The following is a 22,603-nucleotide window of genomic DNA, read 5'->3' on the forward strand; positions in this document are numbered from 1 at the left end:
TCTAACCAGAAGTCCTGCTTTTATCATAAAGGAAAGTTCAAAAGCTTTGACGTAAATCACTTGAGATGAAAGTAGTTGTTTTTGAGGAAATTGTGACTGATACATGATGTTGTTAATGTGAAAAAGTGGTGAACAAATGTTCCTAGGATTTTGTCTTCAACAACACCCTCACAAATCACACATAGAATATGTGGCTAGCAGCCATTCCAGCCATCTAAGATTTCTGCTGACATGGATGAGATTTTCAATTGATCTGATTTTTGAAACTGAAACTCAATGCTACCGAGGGGTGCAGTTGGATTTCCAGATAAAAATGCTGGGTGCTAGGAGACCTGGTTGGTGTTACACTCTTCTTATGCTGCAGCCTCAAAAACATCAGCTTCATCCAGAGAAGGCTGGACTGTCAGCTCTTTTGCCAGTCTTGTGATTTTATTGCACTGTGCTTTTTGCTTAAAGCCGCACGCACCAGATGGGATGAACATGAATGTGAGGAATGCAGATCATTGCATTGTGGGGATGTCATAACTTTTACTTTTTTAAAAAGCATAACGCCTATTATATTTGAGCTCAAACTTTTTACATCACAGTATTTCTCTGAAATAGAAGTTGCAGCTGTGTCTAATTTCTCTTGGAATTCTATCCTTGTTTTTTGTCTTTCTGGATTCATAAGACTCAATGAGGGAAAAGGCTTACATCATTTATGACTTCAAAGAAAGTATGTTTCTACGTAGTTTGCTATTTGTTTGACAAAAATTATTGTGTGAGAATATATAAAAGACCAACTATGCATAATTTACCAATGAAAGGATTTATAAGAAAGATGGGAATCTTTAGAAAAGTGCTGTAGAGTAAGAAAGATTTGCCAAGCTACCGTGAAATGTTTTTCTTTTCTTTTCTTTGAAATACTCAGCTGCTGATTCTGAAAGAGCTTTGGACTCAGTTGCCCTTTGATAGAGGTAGCAGCTCCAAACATGCTGCACAATTGTGCACCCAAAAACTCATGAAAACAGCAATAAATGTGCACATGTGCACAGTAGAGCTGACTAAACTGGATTCATTATCAATTATTTTCAAAGTGATGTGGAAAAAGAGCTTTGCAGTTCCCAAAGCCCGAGATGGTAAATTGCTCGTTTTGTTGAACCAACAGTCCAAAGCTCAATCACCACTTTAATGTAAGACAGAAAAACAACAACAACAACAAAATGAATATGCCTAAGTTAGAACCAACTTCCTTTTGGTATTTTATTTCAGTAGAGACCTAATCTATGAATGAATTGATTCATAAGAAAAGTTTTATCTTCCCACAACCAGTGGCCAAATGGTTATAATACACTGCCCGTCCAAAAAAAAAAAGTTGCGCACTGTATTATTTTGCTGGACGGCCTTTAGCTTTGAGTATGGCACTCATTCACTGTGGCATCGTTTCGATAAGCTTCTGCAATGTCACAGCATTTATTTCTGTCCAGAGTTGCTTTAATTTTCTACCAAGATCTCATATTGATGGTGGGAGAGTCAGACCGCTGCGCAAAGTCTTCTCTAGCACATCCCAAAGATTCTCAATGGGGCTGAAGTCTGGACTCTGTGGAGGCCGATCCATGTGTGAAAATGATGTCTCATGCTTCCTGAACCATTCATTCACAATGTGAGCCCCATGAATATTGGCATTGTCATCTCAGAATATGCCCATGCCATCAGGAAAGAATAACTCCATTGATGGAAAGACCTGGTCATTCAGTATATTCAGGTAATCAGCTGACCTCATTCTTTGGGCATATAACGTTGCTGAACCTGACCAACCCGAGATCACAACCCTAACCCTTTTTTTCTGATTATGATAACCCCCACAGGCTTGTAGCTACTAGGCATGATGAAAGCATCACTTCATCCACCTCTCTTCTTACCTTGATGAGCCCATCATTTTGGAACAGGGTAAATCTGGACTCATCAGACCACATGACCTTCTTCCATTGCTCCAGAGTCCAATCTTGATGCTCCAAAGCAAATTGAATATTTTTTTCTGATTAGCCTCGCTGATCACTGGTTTTCTTAGAGCTACAGAGTTGCTTAGTCCTAATCCCTTGAGTTCCCTTTGCACTGTGTGTGGAAATGCTCCTACTTTCACTTTTAAACATAGCCATGAGTTCTACTGTTGATTTCCTACAATCATCTAAAAGTTTGTTTCAACAACATTTTTTTCTCGAAGATAATGGTTCACCACTATCCTTCCAGGTTTTAATAATGCATTGGATAGTTCTTAACCCGATTTTAGTAGTTTCAGCACTCTTTTTAGTTGTGTTCTTTGCTTGATTCAAGCCAATATTTTGACCCTTCTGAAACAGATCAACATCTTTCCATGACCACAGGATATGTCTTCCAACAGGGTTGTTTAAGAAAAGAGAAGCTCCACACTGCATCAGCTAGGGTTAAATAAATTGTTGCCAGCTGAAATGTATTCATCACTGCAGTAATTATCCAATGGAAAGCTCTTAGCTGTTTGCTTAGTTAAATCCAGGTGGTGACTTTTTTTTTTGGACAGGCAATGTAATAGTCATGGTTCTACATCAAGATGCACACCAGATACACAAACCTGCTGTAGATCACTAACAACATTTCACATGTCAAACTGTCTACTAAACTTCAACAGTCACATCTTCCTTCTAAACAGATACCCTGGACATGCCACATACACATTCTAGATGAAATAATTATTCACCTTTTGAATATTCTTCTGTTATTACTGCATATGGTGTCGTGGGACAGGGAGGAGGATCACAGTCATCTGAATCTTCTTTATTCTGTGCAGCTGTAAGAAAGTCTTTGACAAAGTCAAAGTATCGCTCTGTGTGCCACCTCTCTTCCCTGTAGTGGCACTCAAAATCGTACATGATCAACTCCTGTAAATACAAAAACACAGTTCACATAAAACACAGATTTTCTTTGTGCAGCTTGGTTCAAGACCGTAACTGAAAGGATTCAAATGCCTTTAATGCTAAAATTGCAAATGGCACTTTATTTTGACAGATGACCTGCAAGTTAGTAAAGAAATCTGTGAGTAGCTGGTTGAATAAATGCTAAGCAAGGTATGAGTAATTATTGAACTCTGAATGGTTTGTAATTTTACTTGTAGTCTAAGCATAATTTATTCCTGGTGGCTGTAACAGATGTCTTTTTTTTTTTAAATGGATTTTAGCTTTAAGTGCTTAAATCAAGGCTGCAAAATGGTAAATCTTTAAACATACATAACAAACACATACTAAGTGGCAACAATAGAAGTTATTTCAGAATATCCAAAAACATGTTCAGTATACTGATTTATTGAGACACAGCTCAGGGACGTCTGATTTCCATCTATTCAGTAGATCTATGATGTAATCACAATGTGAACTTACCACTGAACCCATTTTGAGCCGCAGGTCTTGGAGTATTAGGATGAAAATCCTAATGTCGTTTCTGTTGGATGAAATGTTTCCAAACTTATGTGCTAAATCTTGTAAACTTGCCTCCAAAGGGAAGACATTTAATTTCACCCAACACATCCCACCCTGGAAAAGTAAGAGAAGAGATATATCATAAAATGCATGTTGTGTGTTACAGTGTGCCAATCCTATTTATTATGGCGTTACCAAAAAAGCAGTGACACTGGATTTCTTTCTCTTGGGAGAAGTAAGAAGGTCATTTCAAAATTCAAAGGCTTTTGCTGAGAACCTAAAGGCTGCATGTGTGAATATGCTGGATTTCACATACATATGATGCATACCTCTTGTTTTGGAACGTAGCGCACAGGAATTTTGTAATCTTTAGGAATATTTTGCTTCTGTAAAGAGAAACAAGTATAACAACATTAAACTGCAGACAAATTACATCCTTATCAAAACAAGCAGTAGGACTTGAATACTTGAATTTGGAATTAAGAAAACTACAAACACTCTAAGGCTTAGTTGTACAATACCTGTTAGTTATAGTGCTGCAGATTTGCTTCCAGTATGTTTTTTTAATATTTACATGTTTTTTCTCTGCTCTCTTTGCTGACAAAATGCGAATTCACTTCTTGACCCTTTTCCACAGCTGCTTCAGTAATGACAGTTGTGAAATATGGGCGAAAGTGACAAAACAGAACCATACGTCTGCCATTCCAGACTGGTAACCACGTCTCACTTGAAATTATGCTCTAAATCAGCTACGTACTTGTATGAGCGCTTTTATTTTTATATTGTGTAAATATACTACTGTTCAAAAGTTTGGGGTCACTTAGAAATTTCCTTATTTTTGAAAGAAAAGCATTTGTTTTCAATAAAGATGACATTAAATGGATCAAAAATCCAGTCTAGACATTGTTAATGTGGTAATGTGGTAGCTGGAAACGGCTGATTTTTAATGGAATATCTACATAGGGGTACAGAGGAACATTTCCAGCAACCATCACTCCTATGTTCTAATGCTACATTGTGTTAGCTACTCATGTTGAAAGGCTAATTGATCATCAGAAAACCCTTGTGCAATTATGTTAGCACATGAATAAAAGTGTGAGTTTTCATGGAAGACATGAAATTGTCTGGGTGACCCCAAACTTTTGAACAGCAGTGTATATAGAAACAAAATTAATGCTCGAACAGCAGAAAGCAGAGACACAATTCGATGCTGCATGTGGATAATTTACATACTATCTAATGTGCATTAGATACACAGTGTATGTGGTTTCTCATTGTTTAGTGGTTTAAAATTGCAGTGACGTGCTTACCAAAGTATAGAGTTTGGAGATGTCATCGGTCACTGGGTTGACGTCAAGTGTATCTGAATGCACCCCAAGAGTGATGAACAGCAGGAAACGGACACAGACGTGTATCCAACTCTGCATCGAAAAAGAAAAATGAGTTTTAACAGGTAGTCACATCTTCTACATTAAACACTCACTGTGATCAGCATCTCACTCGGAGACACACTGGACACATTAATATCACAGTATATCACATAAAGAACACAAAACAGCAGCTTTTGCAGTTAACCGTGTATTTGATAGACCTAAAAAGACCTATAGTCCTAAGTGTTGCAACACCTAACAGCCACAGCCTCCACAAGCCACTGACCAGATTTACAATCTGTCATAACTAGCACAGAGCATTCTCTGCTGTTATGAAATACAACAGAAAACAATAAGCTACTGTGCAATGATTTTACAGCCACTTAAAGGTGCAGTGGCACTAAACATGCTAAGAAGAAGAGGAGGCCATTATCTGTCACACTGTCACATTAGGTTTGCACATTTTATAGTTATGGTCAGAGCGCCCTTCACAACATTTTGATTTAGTTTTTATTAATTGATGATCAGTTGTTGGGTGTATGTTCAGCATGATGTTAGTTCTCTACAAACTGATCCAAGTCACACATGTCCTAAATATCTCTCATAAATCTGCATGTCAAAATTGGACCTGATGGAACCAATTAGGGATGTAAGAAAGAATCTGACAGCTTGAATAAAATATGCAGACTCAATAGTCAATATGACAAATTTTTGGGGTTAATGTGAATTTTTAGATACACTACATTGATGTCACAGCAAAGAGAAATGCCACTGTTCAAAGAGGGAACCATAAAACTCCTGTAATCCTGACAAGAACCAGTTAAAAGTTTGAAAGCACCAGTGAAGAGACAGTCTACCTTTATCCCAGGAGATACTTAGTGAAATGTTCAGTACTTTTAATTTAAGATTGGCTCTGTTCTGTTCAAATGTCCAGGTAAGCCATTGTAGAACTCCTGCTAAATACTAAAAGGAACTTTGCATTTATAAAGGTCTTAATCCAAAATTTCGACCACCAATTAGCAACTGAGTGCTGCTTTTCTGGATTTCGGTTCTATTCAGACACAGGTCAGATTTTTTTGAACAGGCCACCATCATTTAAATCAGCAGAGCTGCTTCCAGGTCTTCAAACTGGCAATCTGCCAACTTTTAGTGCAGTGCTCCTCAAAAAGCTCATGTTGAAATGGCTGTTGTTGTGACATGTAAGTAAGTCATCTGCAAACGTTGAATGTTATCAATTGTGTTGACATTGGATAAACTGTCCAATAAAAAAACAAAGATATTATCATGATCTGCATGTCAAGCTGTGTGATCTGGTAGCCTTTTGTTCCATCACCATTTCCGTGTCTTTGTAAGCAGCTCTATGACAGAACACGTCATTCATTTGTCTACAGCACTACTAATTTACAGCATTATGATGAAAAATATTCATTGAAGACCTGCGCAACATTACTCAAAAACGGACCAACGGATTTGGATGAAATTTTCAGGGAAGATCAGAAAACACAAAGGACCAAGTGATTAGATTTTGGCAGTGATGCGGCTTATAGTCTGGATGCACGGATTTGTTAAAGATTTCGGTCTCATTGTGAGATAGCGGCACGGCATCGCTGTAACTATGACAAGTGAACATTACGTCAGCTGCCTGCTGACAATCACATGATTGTGATCCTACTAATAATTGACTGCTGTGGACTTATCAGGACTTATCGGAAATGATACAAAGAACAACTGATTAAATTATAGGGAGGTCTCCCGAGTCCCATCAGTTCCCGCTGACTGCTACATATTTAGGTCACGTGATTCGGTATCCGTACATAATGTACACATGCATAACACACGCCTGTACTCAGTGCAAGGTCATTTTGTTTGTGGGGACATCTATATTAAATGGCCATATTCTATGTTGCAGTAAATTTTGATCTTCAGTAACTAATAAATAAACAAATGCTGCATTTCTAAAAAAATAAATAAAAAATGCTGCATTTCTGACAATGCCATATGAGGGAATGAACAGCCTTGGTAGAGTACTGCGCTCCCTGAGTGCTTTTCTACTTACGTTGTTGACTTGTATTCCATGAGGTAATGTCATGCTTTTTAGGATAATGTGCAGTGTTCAGATGCAACACCACAAAGTTCCACAGATTTTAGTAGTGTTTCAATTATGATTCGGTTACTGAAAAAATGTAATTAAAACATTTCAAATGACTCTAAATTAGTTCCATGCAGTATTTTTCTGGAAAATGTTTAACCTTATTTTTAAATTATGCACAGTCTTGGTGTTTTTCTGAGTGTTTTCTTACCATCAGATGAATTGACTTGTGTAAATTTATATTTCCTCTTAACTTATCGAGAATATAGTTGTTGTGAACACTGCTACTCTTTCAATCAAGTTCCTGATGATGAAAATTTTACTCATTCATGTTGCTGTGAGAGTTAATTAGTAGGTTCCTGAACTAATGACAGTGCCCCACCTAAATTGTCCTGTAGATGTTTGCTGAAGAAATAATGTTAGATAAAGGTCCAAGCATCAAGCTAAGACAGCACATAGATTTTTAGTGAATAACTCAGTGAATCAGCTGCTGAGAGATGCAGTCATCTGTAGCCAGATCAGACAGCGGCTCTAATGCTAATGCTGATGCTTGGTGAGCAGGCCAGAAAGTGAGTGGTTCAGGGTCTGGAAATGATAACGTTCACTGCATTTACTGAGAAGTGACGAGAAACACAGACAGTCAGCCTTTTCCATTAATTTCACAACAGATAAAATAACACCTATAACCATGGTAACTGTACCTAAATTTAAAGTCAGCTGTAGCCTCCGAGTGCTTAGGAGAAAACTTTAAAAAGACTAAAATGTCACTGATGAAAAGTAGACTAAAACGATGTTAACTGTTGTCTAAAACTAAGAAAAATCTAAATATTAACACCAATACACGTTTTTGTCCAAAGCCTAAAACTAAATCACTATCAGCTGCCAACTAGCCACCTAACAAGAAGCACTACAGTGCTTCGCATAAATGCAAAAAAAGATGTTGAGGACATAGGTTTTTTGTGCTTATGAAAAAGCCTCAATGGCCCATTGTATAGCTTTAACCACTAACAGCACTGCAGATAAGTGATTTTACAAGCAATAAGACTTCTACCATGATTGTACAAATACTTGAAGGATAAATGGGGAGAATAATGAGGAAACTTATGACTGTTGGGAAGCAAATAATGGGCACCATTTCAAAAATATTTCAGAACAGGTTTTGCTATGAGGATCAAAAGGCCTTTCAAGTTAGGACTTAATACAAACATAACTTCCAAGGTTACTTTGCAGACTCGTGAGCCGACAGTTTTCATCATTCTGATGGACCTCGTAGCTCTTCTCTGTGCCAATCTGACAATGTTATGTAATGGAACTTCTATTCTTTTAATATAGATTGGGGCCAGCCCGAGCCCAGCCTAAAATAACTCTGTAACCTTGAATGTGAATCTCCTGTTTGGTGAATAAAGCCTCTGAGTGTTTGACAATATGTAGGACCAAGATGTCATAGTGAACTGAGCCATCTCTGATCTTTAGGCACTTCAACCAGTACAGCAGGATTTAGTCCTACAGTTTACTTTTCCCAACATTTAATGGCCATGCTTGCTCTTTTGCAGTGACTTATTGTTCTCATTCACAGTTACACACATCCATACTTGCTCCATCTACATTTTCCCTGCCAGTTTGGCAGTTCAGATTTGCAATTTTCAAATCTTCAAGGCAGACTTGTCCACCCACAGTCCTCCTGTTACTATATATTAGTCAAACTGAGCCACAACAGGAAGAGAAGGGAACAATGATCCATCAGCAGCAGGAAAGGCTGAAGGAAAAGCGCCATGTAAAGGGCAGATGAGATGTAATTCAATTCTGCTGCAGCTTCTACAGCCCACCAAAACTAATCGTTTCTTAAATGGCAGGCGAGGGCAGTAAGCAAGCAATGTTTTTAAGGAGATTAACCAAACACAAATGTGTGGGACATTTTATAATTCATCAGTTCGGCTTCAACCTCCACATGTCATGAACCACATTAATGCAGTGCATGAAATGAGAGATGCCCAGATATAACTACAGTACAAAAGGTCAGGGATTTTGCAAGTTGTTTAGCAAAGCAGACCTTGATGTTTGCCCCACAACATCTTAGATCAGCCCACTGTTTGTCTGCTTTTAAAGATATAAAAACTGTCTTTCCCAAAACTCATTTGCTCAAAAAATGTTATTTTGAAACATCCAGACAATGTTTGATCATGATAGTTCCTGTGTGACAGTAAACTCCTGTCACAAAGTGCACTGTGACACTTCACACTACACATAAAGTCAAATTAGTCATAAGCGAAAAATTACTTAGCATTAAAACGGTTTCTGATTTCTGATTTTTTCACTGCTTCTGCATCAGTAGATGGATGGAAGGTGGAAAAATTGTGTTTGAATTCATTAGGTCAGAATTCTTGTTTTTGCTCTTTAAGGGAAGATGCAGGTTTGCAGATTTAAAAAAAACTGATGGTGGCCGCTAATTCCTTCACGTCAAACAGTAAATTGGAATTTATTGATATTCTTTTTAGACAGGCTGGAAATAATCCATCAAATGTGAGTCAATTGTTGGAAAAAAAAGAGAAAATTTTAAAATGTCAGTTTTGTGCAGAAAGGCCTCTGTCATCTTGAAAACAGAAAGCAGGTCTGCCACTCCCAAAACAGATTCACTTACGTTGTGTGCAACCAGCTACCATAAATTAAGGATGCTTCGCTCTACATGTGTGTCCAATATGCACAACAAAGCCAGTGTGGGGATGCACTTGCCTGCACATCTGCACACATCATGCTGAGAGCAGCTTTTACTGTCTCGCAGAAATCATCGTTGCCAATATGCATCATCTGCTGTTATTACTGTTCTGTAACCAATGGTCATGCCTGAGAGTGAATATGGCTAAGTAAACAGTGGTATATGTAGCCAGTAAGTGATGATGTGTGAGTGATGACAGCAGCATTAGCCATCATTTCCCGGGTCTTTAGGAGACTCGTTCGCAGCCCATATGTTAAAGGAGCTGTGACTTTTGACAGCGAGTCAGAGGCTCAAATCTTGTGGTACGTCCCAGCGCTGAGAATTTATGCAGTGGATTTAAAGGATTTAAAGTGTGGTGGCCAGATGGACTTCGGGTAATGCAGCAGCTAATTCAGTTTTGATGTTTTATCTGATGTTTCCATTGCATTTGTGCAGGTTTTTCCTCTCCAAGGCCGTAATATTTTATGATATATGAGTTTATAAAAGGGTAAAAAAATTAATTATGAAGACCCTTTTTGTGGGAGTACAAATGGGGAATTTTGTAAAGTTTTTCTACATCACAACATCACGGAATGTAACATTTTGTCTTATTTACAATGTCAGCAATGACTGTGATTTCCGATACTTAAAAATTATTGTCTAATAGCTCGATTTCCAGATCTACCTCACAATCCGAACATAATTACTGGTCTCCTTGCTTCAAGACGGATCTGTCCACAAGGATTTGGGAAATCAGTCCTGATGTTTTTATAGTGTTGACAGATGAAATTAGAGCCAAAACCGTAACGCAAAATCCCATTCAAACTGAATTTAGTTATTTCTTCTTTTATGTAAAGAATCTCTTATTTCATTTGTTGCTGTTTTATTTTCTTTGTGCCTTTGTGTTCTTTCCCGCTATTTTTTTTTCCATCACTCATGTCTCATTATCCAATCAGGCCTCTCAGTGTATATATATATATATATATATATATATATATATATATATATATATATATATATATATATATACATATAGCTTGGCTTCGCCACCACTCATTTTGAAACTCACTTTGAAAGATTGAAAGTCAAGCATTTCAGCTGTTCCTCCTCTTTGTGTATTCCTTAAGGTATTCCTGATTTTCTTGAACTTTTGCCCCTTTCTGGTTTTCAGATTTCGCCTGCATTCTTGTTTTGTCACACTGACTGATGGCCTTTGTGACCATTGGCTCGCTACAAAAAAGACTGATTTTCACATGGTTTGCTATGTCTACTGCCAAGCACGTTGTGTAAATTGCACATATACAGTACCATGCAAAAGTTTCGGGTCACCTATGCAATTTCATGTTTTCCATGAAAATTCTCACTTTTATTCATGTGCTAACATAATTGCACAAGGGTTTTCTAATCATCAATTAGCCTTTCAACATCATTAGCTAACACAATGTAGCATTAGAACACAGGAGTGATGGTTGCTGGAAATGTTCCTCTGTACCCCTATGGAGATATTCCATTAAAAATCAGTCCTTTCCAGCTAGAATAGTCATTTACCACATTAACCATGTCTAGACTGTATTTCTGATTAATTTAACATTGTCTTTGTTGAAAAAAAAATTTTCTTTCAAAAATAAGCACATTTCTAAGTGACCCCAAACTTTTGAAAGGTAGTGTACATCTGCTGACTCAGCACTTCCTTGCAAAACTTTGGCTCACAGTGTTGATCTGTACAGATTGCTGCTGATGGATTTTGTGAAACTTTCCCCCGTCATGTAAAGCACTATGTTCTCATTCTCCTGTGCTGTCATCTGCAGCACTAAAGTGTAGTTCTGTGATTACATCTGCAGCTTAGTTACTTTTCACAATGCTGCTGATTGACATATTATGTCTCTATTGCAAAGTGCTTTAGCTCTGCGTGCGTTGTTTTAAATGTGATATATAAATAACAGTTACTTCACTTGACATTTGGGGATAAAGGTGACTGAAACTGAAGCAAACCCTAGAGAGAGTATGACTGCAATGAATACCAGTGGAAACCAAGGAAAAAAGGGAGTGAGCTGGGAATGATTACTGTGAAGGAGCAGAGTACAGATTTAGTCATGGAGATTAATGCTCATTGTTTCATAGAAAAAAAAAAAGATTTGGACATTTTCTAATCTAATGCCTATGTGTCACTGGATTATACTTGACCATTTCAAGGAAGTACACAGTAAATCTGCACCGTGAGCTGTGAGGGTTTTCAGTATAAGTTAATGTATTAATCATTCACTTGCAACCTGTCAACAAGAACAAAGCTGTGTTACTTTCCACATCTAAAAATTGCTGGCAACAGGAAAAGACCAATGAAGTGCATTATGTCACAAACTCCTTCCATTTATGCAGAAACCTTCACTACAGTCTTGCATATAAACAATCATCTAGTGCAAATGCCTGGTTAAACCCAGATTTCAGTGGCACTAGTGAATGCTTAATCGAATTACGGGACACACTGTATGTTAGTGTCTTCTGATTAGCTGCAGTGAGCTTCAGTATGTGGCCATTTTCCTGATCCTGATTGATGCGGTGAATATAACATTTTTAGGACTTGTGAGCATTTGCCTGGACACTGTGCGGCAAGCTTTCATTTATTGGCCTTTTAAAATAGTTTAGGTGTGAAAATATCTTTTATGGGTCTTTTCGGATGGTTCTGATTGTTAAAATGCGTCTTTAATCAAACTTGCCATACCACAAACAGTGACAGAGCCAGATAACTTTTATAAATGTGGACAGACTGAGACTATTAGTCACACATGGTTGGCAAGGACCAGATATCTCATTAATTTCATAGTTTTTTTTTCTTTGTGGCAAATCATTGCAAGCCCAATAGCCATTCTTTCTGACCACTTACTTTTATTACTTGCCTATGCAGGAATGACTCCCTTGCAAAAGCACACTATATGTAACATGCTTTTTTTTATGTAACCCTCAGTTGATATCAAAGGAAAATCTGTCTGCAAGAGTTGTTCCAAGTTATTGTTTTTAAATTGTTGATATTACAAGTTAAATTACATTAGGATATACACTACTATTGACAAGTTTGGGGTCACTTAGAAAAGTCTTTAATTTCGAAAGAAAAGCTTTTTTTGATGAAGATAATAATCAGAAATACAGTCTGGACATTGTTAATATAGTAAATAACTATTCTAGCTAGCTGGAAATGGTTGATTTTTAATAGAATATCTACATTTGATACACTTTGATAAAAGTAGGCTTACATTTTTTTTAAAGGTGCAGCAAGTTAAGTTTGGTTTTACTAAAATAAGTTACAGTTACCGAAATGTAATCTCCGACTCTAAATCTTCAAAAAATATAGTATACGAGGAGAATGTTTGACTTTGATTTGTTCTCACAGTATGTGAATGTGGACACATTCTTATAAAAATATCACCACTTATGTTATCATAATGTTGTGATGCAGCTCACAGCATATACAACATGCTTTGATCAACCTTATCTTATCATGAGCTGTCTTATTGCAACAGTAAAATAGATGGGAAACGTCTTGGTTAAATACTACCCATGCAAAAACAAACAGATCTTGTTCCAAAAATGTCTATGGACACACAGATCGGGCCAAACACATCAATAAACAAGGCTTCAGTGAGAAAAGCGCTATGACTTCAATTCACCCACTTCAGCGTTTTCCTAATGTTCTCTGTGTGACCTCATGAGACTGAAGACCGCTGCACTGACAGGGAATGACTTTGTTTCCCATACTGAAAATGGCCCCCATTTCTCTCAGCTGCAGACTCTGCTGTTGACACTGTGTCGGAAATGAGGGAAATCATCCACTTTCACTGGTACAGCAGCAGAAATAACTGAAATCAGAACAAACGAGTTAAGGAGTCAGACAGCCCTCCAAACTAAAGCCCTCTTGTCTGTCGTTGTCAGGTGCGTTGCAGCTTTCGAGGCCTGCCACAGGCCTGCTCATCCTCATCGTCATAGTGATGCTGACGATGATTACACCGTCTCATTTTCCACCACTTTGAACCTGAGGCATCATTAGCTGAACAGGCTCTCCAGATCGCTGGTCTTGTGGCCCCCTTATCCACATAATCTCATAAAAGCGGAACACAGGAGCTTGCCTGACATTTGTCCACCGTAGCAACATGCAGCCTGTTTTGTAAGGGAGATGGATATTTCATCCTAAGCTTGTGCCTACATCACTGTGTTGAATTTTGCCACGAGTTCCCATGTTTCATAATGAGGATTAAAGCAGAGCAGATGAGAAAGGCTACGCAGAGAAAATACCAGGCTGCTGTTGCTGTCCAGATGTTCTAAAGTCGATCCAGACAGTTTAATCGAGGGGTTTCAAATGAATGCTATAGTCAGAGTTTTTGCGCCTTTGATTTAGTTTTAGAGGTGTTTTTAATGTTTTTCTCCCACGTCATGTGGTAAAGAATTGCCAGCTGCTCTCAGCTCATCAGGAAGTACCTTAGTCAGATTCACGTGTCAATATTTAACATTTCAATGAATAAATTGCACAAAAGAGAGGCCTCAATATTCTGGAGGCGTTTTTCCCCATCGAGATAACATTATAGTTAGCGTTGTGGTTCTTATCAAAATATGTTTAGAGATTTTTGTGTTTTGCCTGGAATGAGTCATGCTGTAATGGTAACAAAAGTGCAGTAATCGCCCAATCCATTACATTAGTTATAAAACCAAATCTTCAAATGATTCAACTGTAGAACAAAGAGGATAAAATAACAAAGGCTAACCAAAAAAAAAAGAAAAAAAGACTGTGCGCACTAGATTTCCAAGCGACTTGAGCTCACTTACTTCATGTGTAAATCAAATTAGCATCTAGGAACATTCAATTTGTATCTGCTTCTGTCTGCTGAGATGCACTTACAGCTGCGAATATTAACTAGATAAACTAAGGTAATAGAGAGCAGGCAATTACATTGAGTCATATAGAAGCAAACTGAGGGGCACTTGTCTTACAAGTCTGGGGAAGTTCTTGGCACAGTTGTACACTTATTACAGTGTATTATCTCCGGATGAACCCGGTGATTACTGTGGATTAGAAAAACATCCTGAAATATAAGTAGTCTGTCAGAACCTGTCAGATTGACTGTCTGAAGTCTCAAACAGCAAAAATTGCCTTCCCAACAGACAGACTGTCAGCATTACAACCAATGCATAGCTTGGGATGACAACCATTGTTTACCTGGATTTGGAAGAAAAATTTCTTTCTGTTCAATTTGACTGCTGCTAGTAAACAGGAGTGCATTCGTACAGCAGGTTACTATATCCATTTGTTCCTTTTCCTTTTTTCTGCTGAAATATTAAGCCAAAATATAGTATTGGGCTGTCATGTGGTATAATAAAGAGCCAGGCTACACATTTTTCCATTTAAAAGAAGCTCCTTTAGCTCAGTTTTTCACTTAAATGAATACAAGTAAACAAATAAAACCCTATGATATAACTTCAGGGCATTGTCATTGTTTAGATTAACTTTGTAGTGATGGAGGGATACAGAGAGGCCATCGGGAAGTTCCTTCCTTTAAGGGCAGTGAACACAGTACGTGACATCTGAGCAGCTGTTACACTGAAACTTAGGCTTCTCTGGATATGTCTGTTTACAGTAACTCAATCACCCCTGTCAGCAAGCAGCTGACAGTGGCTGCATCTACAGGCTGGTAGAGCAGGTAGAGTAGGTTCTCTGTAGCTACTTATGTAGTGTTGCTTTGTCATAATGTTGTGTTTTGACCACATTGTCCATATATCCATTGTAGTCTATAGTGTGAAAGATGCTGTCTGTGCACTGTCTGTGGTTAGAGCTTGTTTATACACTGTAATATATAGTATGTGATGTATTGCTTGCTGTGCAAAGGACTGTGGGTCAAAATGCCAGGAAAGCAAAATGTAACAGGTAAACTGGGACACACTATAGCCCTTGTAGCATATTACACAGTTATTTGTATTGGAACACCCCCATTACTTCTCAAACTCTGCTGTTGCTCACGTCCCTCAAAACTGCACCTGTGTCACACAGTGGATACCAAAAAGGCCAGCTTCGTAAAGAGGAAGGTTCTGCCCACAACAACAGCACAGCAGGTCCTCGACTTACGTCGGAATTCTGTTCCTACAGTGGAACGTAACGCAGTTTTCGCCGTAAGTCGGAACTCGCATACATAATTACCATTTTATTATATCTAATGTCACTTCCATGGAGATGGCTTTCCTTTTCTTCGAAGCACTGCCATCACATGAGTCTGACTTATGCCTGGGAGCCATAATGAAGGGCAAAACTTTTCCAGAAAAACAACACAAATAAAAGAAAGCGAATGTAGCACAATCCAAAGTGGCATACAACTGGCAAATGTAAACAAAGCCGTCTTCCTCATATAGTGCCGTGTGACGACATATTTGTCTGCTCCGCTTGCCAACTAGTTTACACGCAAAATTTGTTTTAAAGTTGCAAATGCCGTACGCTGGAATAATGGAATGCGACTTTCTTAATAAATTTATGGGAGATGGCGACGTAACCACGAAACGCTGTTGGTCGTGGACTTCGTAAACCGAGGACCTACTGTATAATTCTGTCTCAGATTTGAGTTTCTTTCTGTAGTTAACCACAAGCACAGTGCATGTTGTCACCTGAATAAACAAATGCTCATCTCAAAGAGTCTGAATCAAATGGGGGATCTTCAAGTGATGTTTTGAAGCAGCAACATTTAGGGAGCAGCTCAAATGTACTGAAGATGCTTTACTCTCTTACATACATCACATACATCCTAAACTCTGGAAACTGAGTACTGAGTTGGTACCATTGTTCCCTTTAATGAACTTAAATAACAGCTACCTCACTGCAACGAACTCAGTGGACTGTATGACAGAATCTCAAAGCAGACGGTGTGAATTTAAAAAGGCATTGATAAAGTAAATTCATCTTTTTTTGGATCTGGCTGGTATGTTATCCACTGATTTAGGGATAATAGTTATGTCACTACTTGTCACTCATTACGATAAGACATTATTATGCAACAAAGATTGCTGTGATTGTAAAACTTGTGTTGACAGCCATCTGTGCATGAACACACTTAACCTATATCAGAAACAATTCATATTGACATTGATGAAGAAACTGTTTTATTGTGGATCTAGTCAGATTCCATTGGTACGTCCATGCTAAATATTAAATACTTGAAGGGCAAACATTAAATGAATGTTTTACTGAAGATTTTAAAAAATGAAAGGAATTTTTATCTCTCTTGTCTGTAAGAGGAATATAAATATGGTGTGCACTATGAAAGTTATGTAACTTCAGAACTAGCTGCATAACTTTAAGGACAAGTCGGTTGTATTTTTTTGAAGACTACTAATAACATTGGAACGTTAAAGGTTTGCCAAATTCCTGATTTTCTCAAAAGGAGGTTTTATACTGTCAAACTTAAAAATGTCATCCAAAGAATCAAAGCAGATGGTAGAATTTTATTGGTTTTATCAGATGGCGTAATATTGTCTATTTATGTGACTTTCATCGATACAAGCATGCTCTGAAAGAGTTTCAGACATCCCTTACTTTGGGATGGACAACACATGGTATTCGTTATTTTTCACATTTGGTATGGTAACCACTTAATAGGCTGATAAAATTTCAGGCAGAAATAGCTCATTTGGGAATGTTTTAAGAGCACCTGTCAACAAATTGCTAGCTTGGCTTCAACTATTATTGGAACAAATGGATAGAGATGTGGAATTGCCCTTTGATGAATTTATTTGATTTCCAGTGTGTAGTATTGTTTCGGAGAAATTCTCATGCAAACCTTGCATTGCCAGTTTTAAACCCAGTTTAATCCCATTTCAGACAGTATCAGGTACAAAAAAGTAACGTTACTTTAAAATGTCATTCGTGTGTTTGTGACTATAAAACCTGTATGGCATGGCATGAATTTATACATAAAAACACTACCATTCAAAAGTTTGGGGTCACTTAGAAATGTCCTTATTTTTGAAAGAAAATACTTTTTTTCAATGAAGATAACATTAAATTAATCAGGAATACAGTCTAGATGTTGATAATGTGGTAAATGACTATTCTAGCTGAAAACGACTGCTTTTTAATGGAATATCTACATAGGGTTCAGAGGACCATTTCCAGCAACCATCACTCCTGTGTTCTAATGGTGTATTGTGTTAGCTATTGGTGACTAGCTGAGATTAGAAAACCCATGTTAGCACATGAATAAAAGTGAGCATTTTCATGGAAAACATGAAATTGTCTGGGTGACAGCAATGTAGACATTCCATTAAAAATCAGCCGTTTGCAGCTACAATAGTCATTTACCACATTAACAATGTCTAGACTGTATTTCTGATTAATTCCATGTTATCTTCATTGAAAAAAAAAGCTTTTATTTCAAAATGACATTTCTAAGTGACCCCAAACTTTTCAATGGTAGTGTTTTTATGTATAACTTTATGCCATGCCATACAGGTTTTATAGTCACAAACATATGAATTATATTTTAAAGCAACTTTACTTTTTTGCACCATTTGAAAGTGACCCCAAACTTTTGAATGGTTGTGTATATGAAAAAAAATCACTTATGGTGCCTTTTCCTCATAAACAAGAAAAAAAAATCTTCATCTTCATTCTCATAATTATGTCTCATGAGAAAGTTGTGTTTGTTTGAAAGGCAAATAATTAATAGCTATGAGAAGGACCTCTCACGCAAAGTTGACCCCTGCAAGCATCTCTGACTCCCCAGCAACACTGTACAGCTCTGAAGAAAAGGGTTACCAACTTATTGGTTGACTCATGTGAAGCTTTTATGAGGCAGCTGAAAACACTTTTATTCCAACAGGCTTTTGGTTCATCTGTAACTGCTTTATTTTATTTATTGTTTCTGATGCACTGTATTTTAGCTGCTGTTTCCCTGTTTTAACAATTTGTTACCTTTATCTTTATAGTTTGTTTTTATCCTTTTTTTTTTATTATTGCCGTAAAGCATTTTGTGATTTTGTATCTGTGAAAGGTGCTATATAAATAAACTTTACTTACTTACTTATTATTTCTAACCAGCTACCAGCAGCTAACAGACCAAGACCAGCACTATGTGGGCTGAGATCCACTAAAAGGTCAGCAAGAACAAGCGGAATGCCACACAGAACTGTAGATAACACATTTATGGTTTTCTGTCTCATTTAGGACAATGTGAAAATAATTTATTTTTGTCGTTTTTGTGACTCAGTATACGTTGCAGATACAAAGAGGAAACAAACAAAGCCTTTTCAAGCGTCTAATGAGACCAAAACCCACCGAAGACTTTTTCAGGAAACTTGAGCCCCTGCTGTTTTAAAACGGAAGGTTTAACCCCAATGAGCCAGCCTTTTAACCAAATATTATCAAAGAGTGAGTAGTCTGGAGAGAATTAGAGGTTTTATTGATGAAAACACAAACAATAATAGGGCTAAAGGAACACTGGAGTCTGAGAGGAAAAAGCAGTCCAAAGGTGCTCTGTGGAGTCAGTTGGCTTAATGAGATCTTGTTACATCACTTCTTGATGAATCCTTCCAGACATTTGTTGATGAATCAGATTACGGTCTCTGAGACTTGTCTAGCTTGTGCAGGTATTTGATTGAAGAATTATGGCCCTTACTAAGCCTATCAACCTAATGCGTGGAAAATACTTCTGGTTTTGTTTTGCCGTTTTTTCTCTCAAAGTTGCCGGGTTTTTATATATCCAGGATGGACATGCAGTAGGTCTGAAAACAAATGTAAAACCCTGAACCCAGCCATAATTTACCTAAAGAAATGTCTGTTTCTGTAAAGAACATTTGGACCTGAACTACAAATGCTCTGATTACAGTCACACTGTCCCACTGGGTTCCAGCAGGGAATCTACGCTCACTCAGTCTGAGCTACTGAGAACCAAATTGAATAAAGGGTCAGAGGGAGGTTTGCCATGAAATGAATTTGATGATAGTATGCTCTGTGTTGTTTTCCTTGGAGAGCAAAAGCGCCATTTTATGATCTCCTTGATATAGCCGCATCACTTACTGTGTCAACAAACAGCTGGTAGGACGGATCCAGCTAATAAGCACTTCTAGGAGGGGCATTTGGCTTGAGCAACAAGGAAGAAAGTTGAGTTGTGCAACTATACTTAAGAGTCTCTTCTGTATGTCCTGCCAAGTTTATATCTTCACAAGTCTCACCCACAGCTCAGCCACATTCCAGCCTTGTTTTCCACCTGAATCATTAAACTGTTAAACAAACAAACAAAAAAAGCAGCTAAGTTTTGACTTGTGGTTTATTTTCACATGTGCATGATGGCGGGCAGTAATGACTGCCATTCTGGTGATAACTATGTCATTATGGACCAATTATTCAAATTCAATTTCTCTATTATGCCGCCTTCTTTGATCACAACTTCATCTTTTTTTTTTTTGATCTTTCTCCTCCTTTGGTAATGAATTCAACCATGACTGAGATAAGGGCAAAGGAAAGAAAGGGAACTAATGTGCTGCTCACTTAAACATTTTTAACCCTTAATGTTTGCATCAAGGTTAAAATTCTGACTTATAAGAAGCAGAAAGTGAGCAAAAGATTTCTGAAGAGGCTATCCAGTAGTAATGGGACTAAAACAAACGTAGCATTGTTTTACTTCAGTACTGCTACATCAAATCTTGGTGCTGATGGATCTGTTCTCGAAGATGTTCATCAACTCCAGTGTCATTGCGATAAGGATGTTATTTTTCCTTTTTTTATGATCGGCGTACAGCATTTTGTGATTTCGTATCTGTGAAAGGTGCTATATAAATAAACTTTACTTACTTACTTATTATTTCTAACCAGCTACCAGCAGCTAACAGACCAAGACCAGCACTATGTGGGCTGAGATCCACTAAAAGGTCAGCAAGAACAAGCGGAATGCCACACAGAACTGTGGATAACACATTTATGGTTTTCTGTCATTTAGGACAACTTGAAAATAATTTATATTGTCATTTTTGTAACTCAGTATATGTTGCAGATACAAAGAGGAAACAAACAAAGCCTTTTCAAACGTCTAATGAGACCAAAACCCACCGTAGACTTTTTTCAGGAAACTAGAGCCCCTGCTGTTTTAAAATGGGAGGTTTAACACCAATGTGCCAGCCTTTTAACCAAATATTATCAAAGTAGCAATGTTTTACTTCAGTACTGCTGCATCAAATCTTGCTGCTGATGGATCTGTTCTCGAAGATGTTCAACAACTCTATAAGGATGTTATTTGTAACTCTATAATTTTCAGTTGTAATTGGATGAAAGTGAAAATGTCAGTTTTTGCAGCAGTTTTTCAACTTTCACTCTAGCCTGGTGATAAGAACAAGGCAGCTTATTATATTTCAAAATTCTTTCAAGTGTCTCTTGACCATAGAGTCCAAGCTTAGCCATTTTGGCCCTACAATTGTGGAACTGTTACCGACTGAATTGGGGGATATTTTTTCAGTTGGAAATTCCTAAAGATTGCCTTGGGCTTAAAGGGTTAAGGAAATAACATCAAATCCATAAGACCAGTCATGCCAAAACTGACAACATTTGAAAGTGACAGCCTCTAAAACCACAAAGAGCAATTTATCTCACAATATCTCAAGTTTAAAACACTGCGGCTTTGATACACATGAACTTCTTTCATGTTTCTTAAAGATCGCAGATGGCTGATACCGTTTCTAACTTCCATATCAATTGTCCTTTGTGGTTTCTCATCCTAACTCGAGGGCAAACTGATCATGTGGAAACTGTAATTGTCAAGCTAGTAGATCCACAAACACGGGACAAAGCAGACCCATCTAAATGCCCTCCAGCGCCTGGTCTGAGTCAGATGTGCACTCGGGCTGCTCAGTGGTGGAGACTATTAACTTACTCAATGGTGGAGAATATTCACATTCACAATATTCACATGACTTTGCTCTTTTAAAAACACCCAGAGGTCCTTCTTGTGTAAGGAATGTCGAGCTTCTGTTGAATATGGGAGTTCAGGACGACAGCCTAACCCCAAAGACCTTTAAAGGTGCCTGAACACACACGTATGCACAACCACAGCATGGTTAGTGAGCCAACTGCATAAAACATAGCTTGCAGAAAATATGGATTGGTCCATAAATCCTGTCCCAATCTGCTTCAGATGCTTACAGATGTTGTGTCTGCACTCATTGTGTGACAGCAGACTACTGCTGCATAGAAGACAAACCATATCAAGCCTGGTTTTACACAGCAGATGAAACTAAACAAACAAAGTCCTGTTTGAAGTTAATATGATGAAGCCTCTTACCGGATGTTAGCATCAGATTGGTTCAGTCTCTGCTCTTCATTTCATTATATCCAAATTGTTAATTATAGGCCAAATTGACTGCAGGAGAGTTTAAATTCCTACTGCTTCATCATTTCTAGTAATCGTCAACAAAAGTGAAATGATGCGGCTACTCTGCAAAGCCTTATATCCACCAAATGCCAGCTGAGAACAGACATTGCCTGACTGCCACAAATTTGAGTTTATTCTCAGAATTCTCCAGGCCCAAAGCTGAGCAACCAATCCTCACCCCAAAATGTGCTTTGATGTCTCCAAAATATTCACAAAGAATGGTGAAAAGAGACTGAGAGGTGGAAAAAAACAAAGCCATTTGTTCTGAAACACAAGTTTGGGTTTAGAGCTGGTTCATATTATTCACATGCATCTCTTGGCCAAAGCGAAAACCACAAGAAGACATTTTATCTAGTGTTTTGTGCCACTTCAGGACACGACAAAGGAGAATATTTAAACAAACATTCAGTGCGCCTCCTGAACAGTCTCCACAGTCAGTGAGTGGATCCAATTTAAACAAAGGCGGTCTCTAACAGATTGCTCTGCAGATATAGATAGTGTTCTATTAGAGACTGCTTTCATCAAATGAAAGCTGGAAAAGCATAGTGTTTTCTAAATCGCTGCATTTTTTTTCAATTTGTCCTCCAGAGCTACTGTGCGGAACAAGTCAATATTTCAACTTGAAATTACAGACTTTG

At 37.8% G+C, this 22,603-nt stretch overlaps 1 protein-coding gene across 1 annotated transcript in view; it reads right to left on the reverse strand.

Moving 5' to 3' along the window:
• kitlga (kit ligand a) overlaps window positions 1-22,603 on the reverse strand; it is a 37,999-nt gene that overhangs the window by 9,032 nt on the left and 6,364 nt on the right. The window contains exons 2-5 of the mRNA XM_023276616.3: window positions 4,739-4,849; window positions 3,758-3,814; window positions 3,390-3,542; window positions 2,714-2,894 (exon numbers count right to left, since the gene is read on the reverse strand). Coding sequence (XP_023132384.1) covers window positions 2,714-2,894; window positions 3,390-3,542; window positions 3,758-3,814; window positions 4,739-4,849 — 502 coding nt within the window. The remainder of the gene's footprint in view (window positions 1-2,713; window positions 2,895-3,389; window positions 3,543-3,757; window positions 3,815-4,738; window positions 4,850-22,603) is intronic.

Source organism: Amphiprion ocellaris, chromosome 3 (genome assembly GCF_022539595.1).
Source record: "Amphiprion ocellaris isolate individual 3 ecotype Okinawa chromosome 3, ASM2253959v1, whole genome shotgun sequence".
Lineage (NCBI taxonomy): Eukaryota > Metazoa > Chordata > Actinopteri > Pomacentridae > Amphiprion > Amphiprion ocellaris.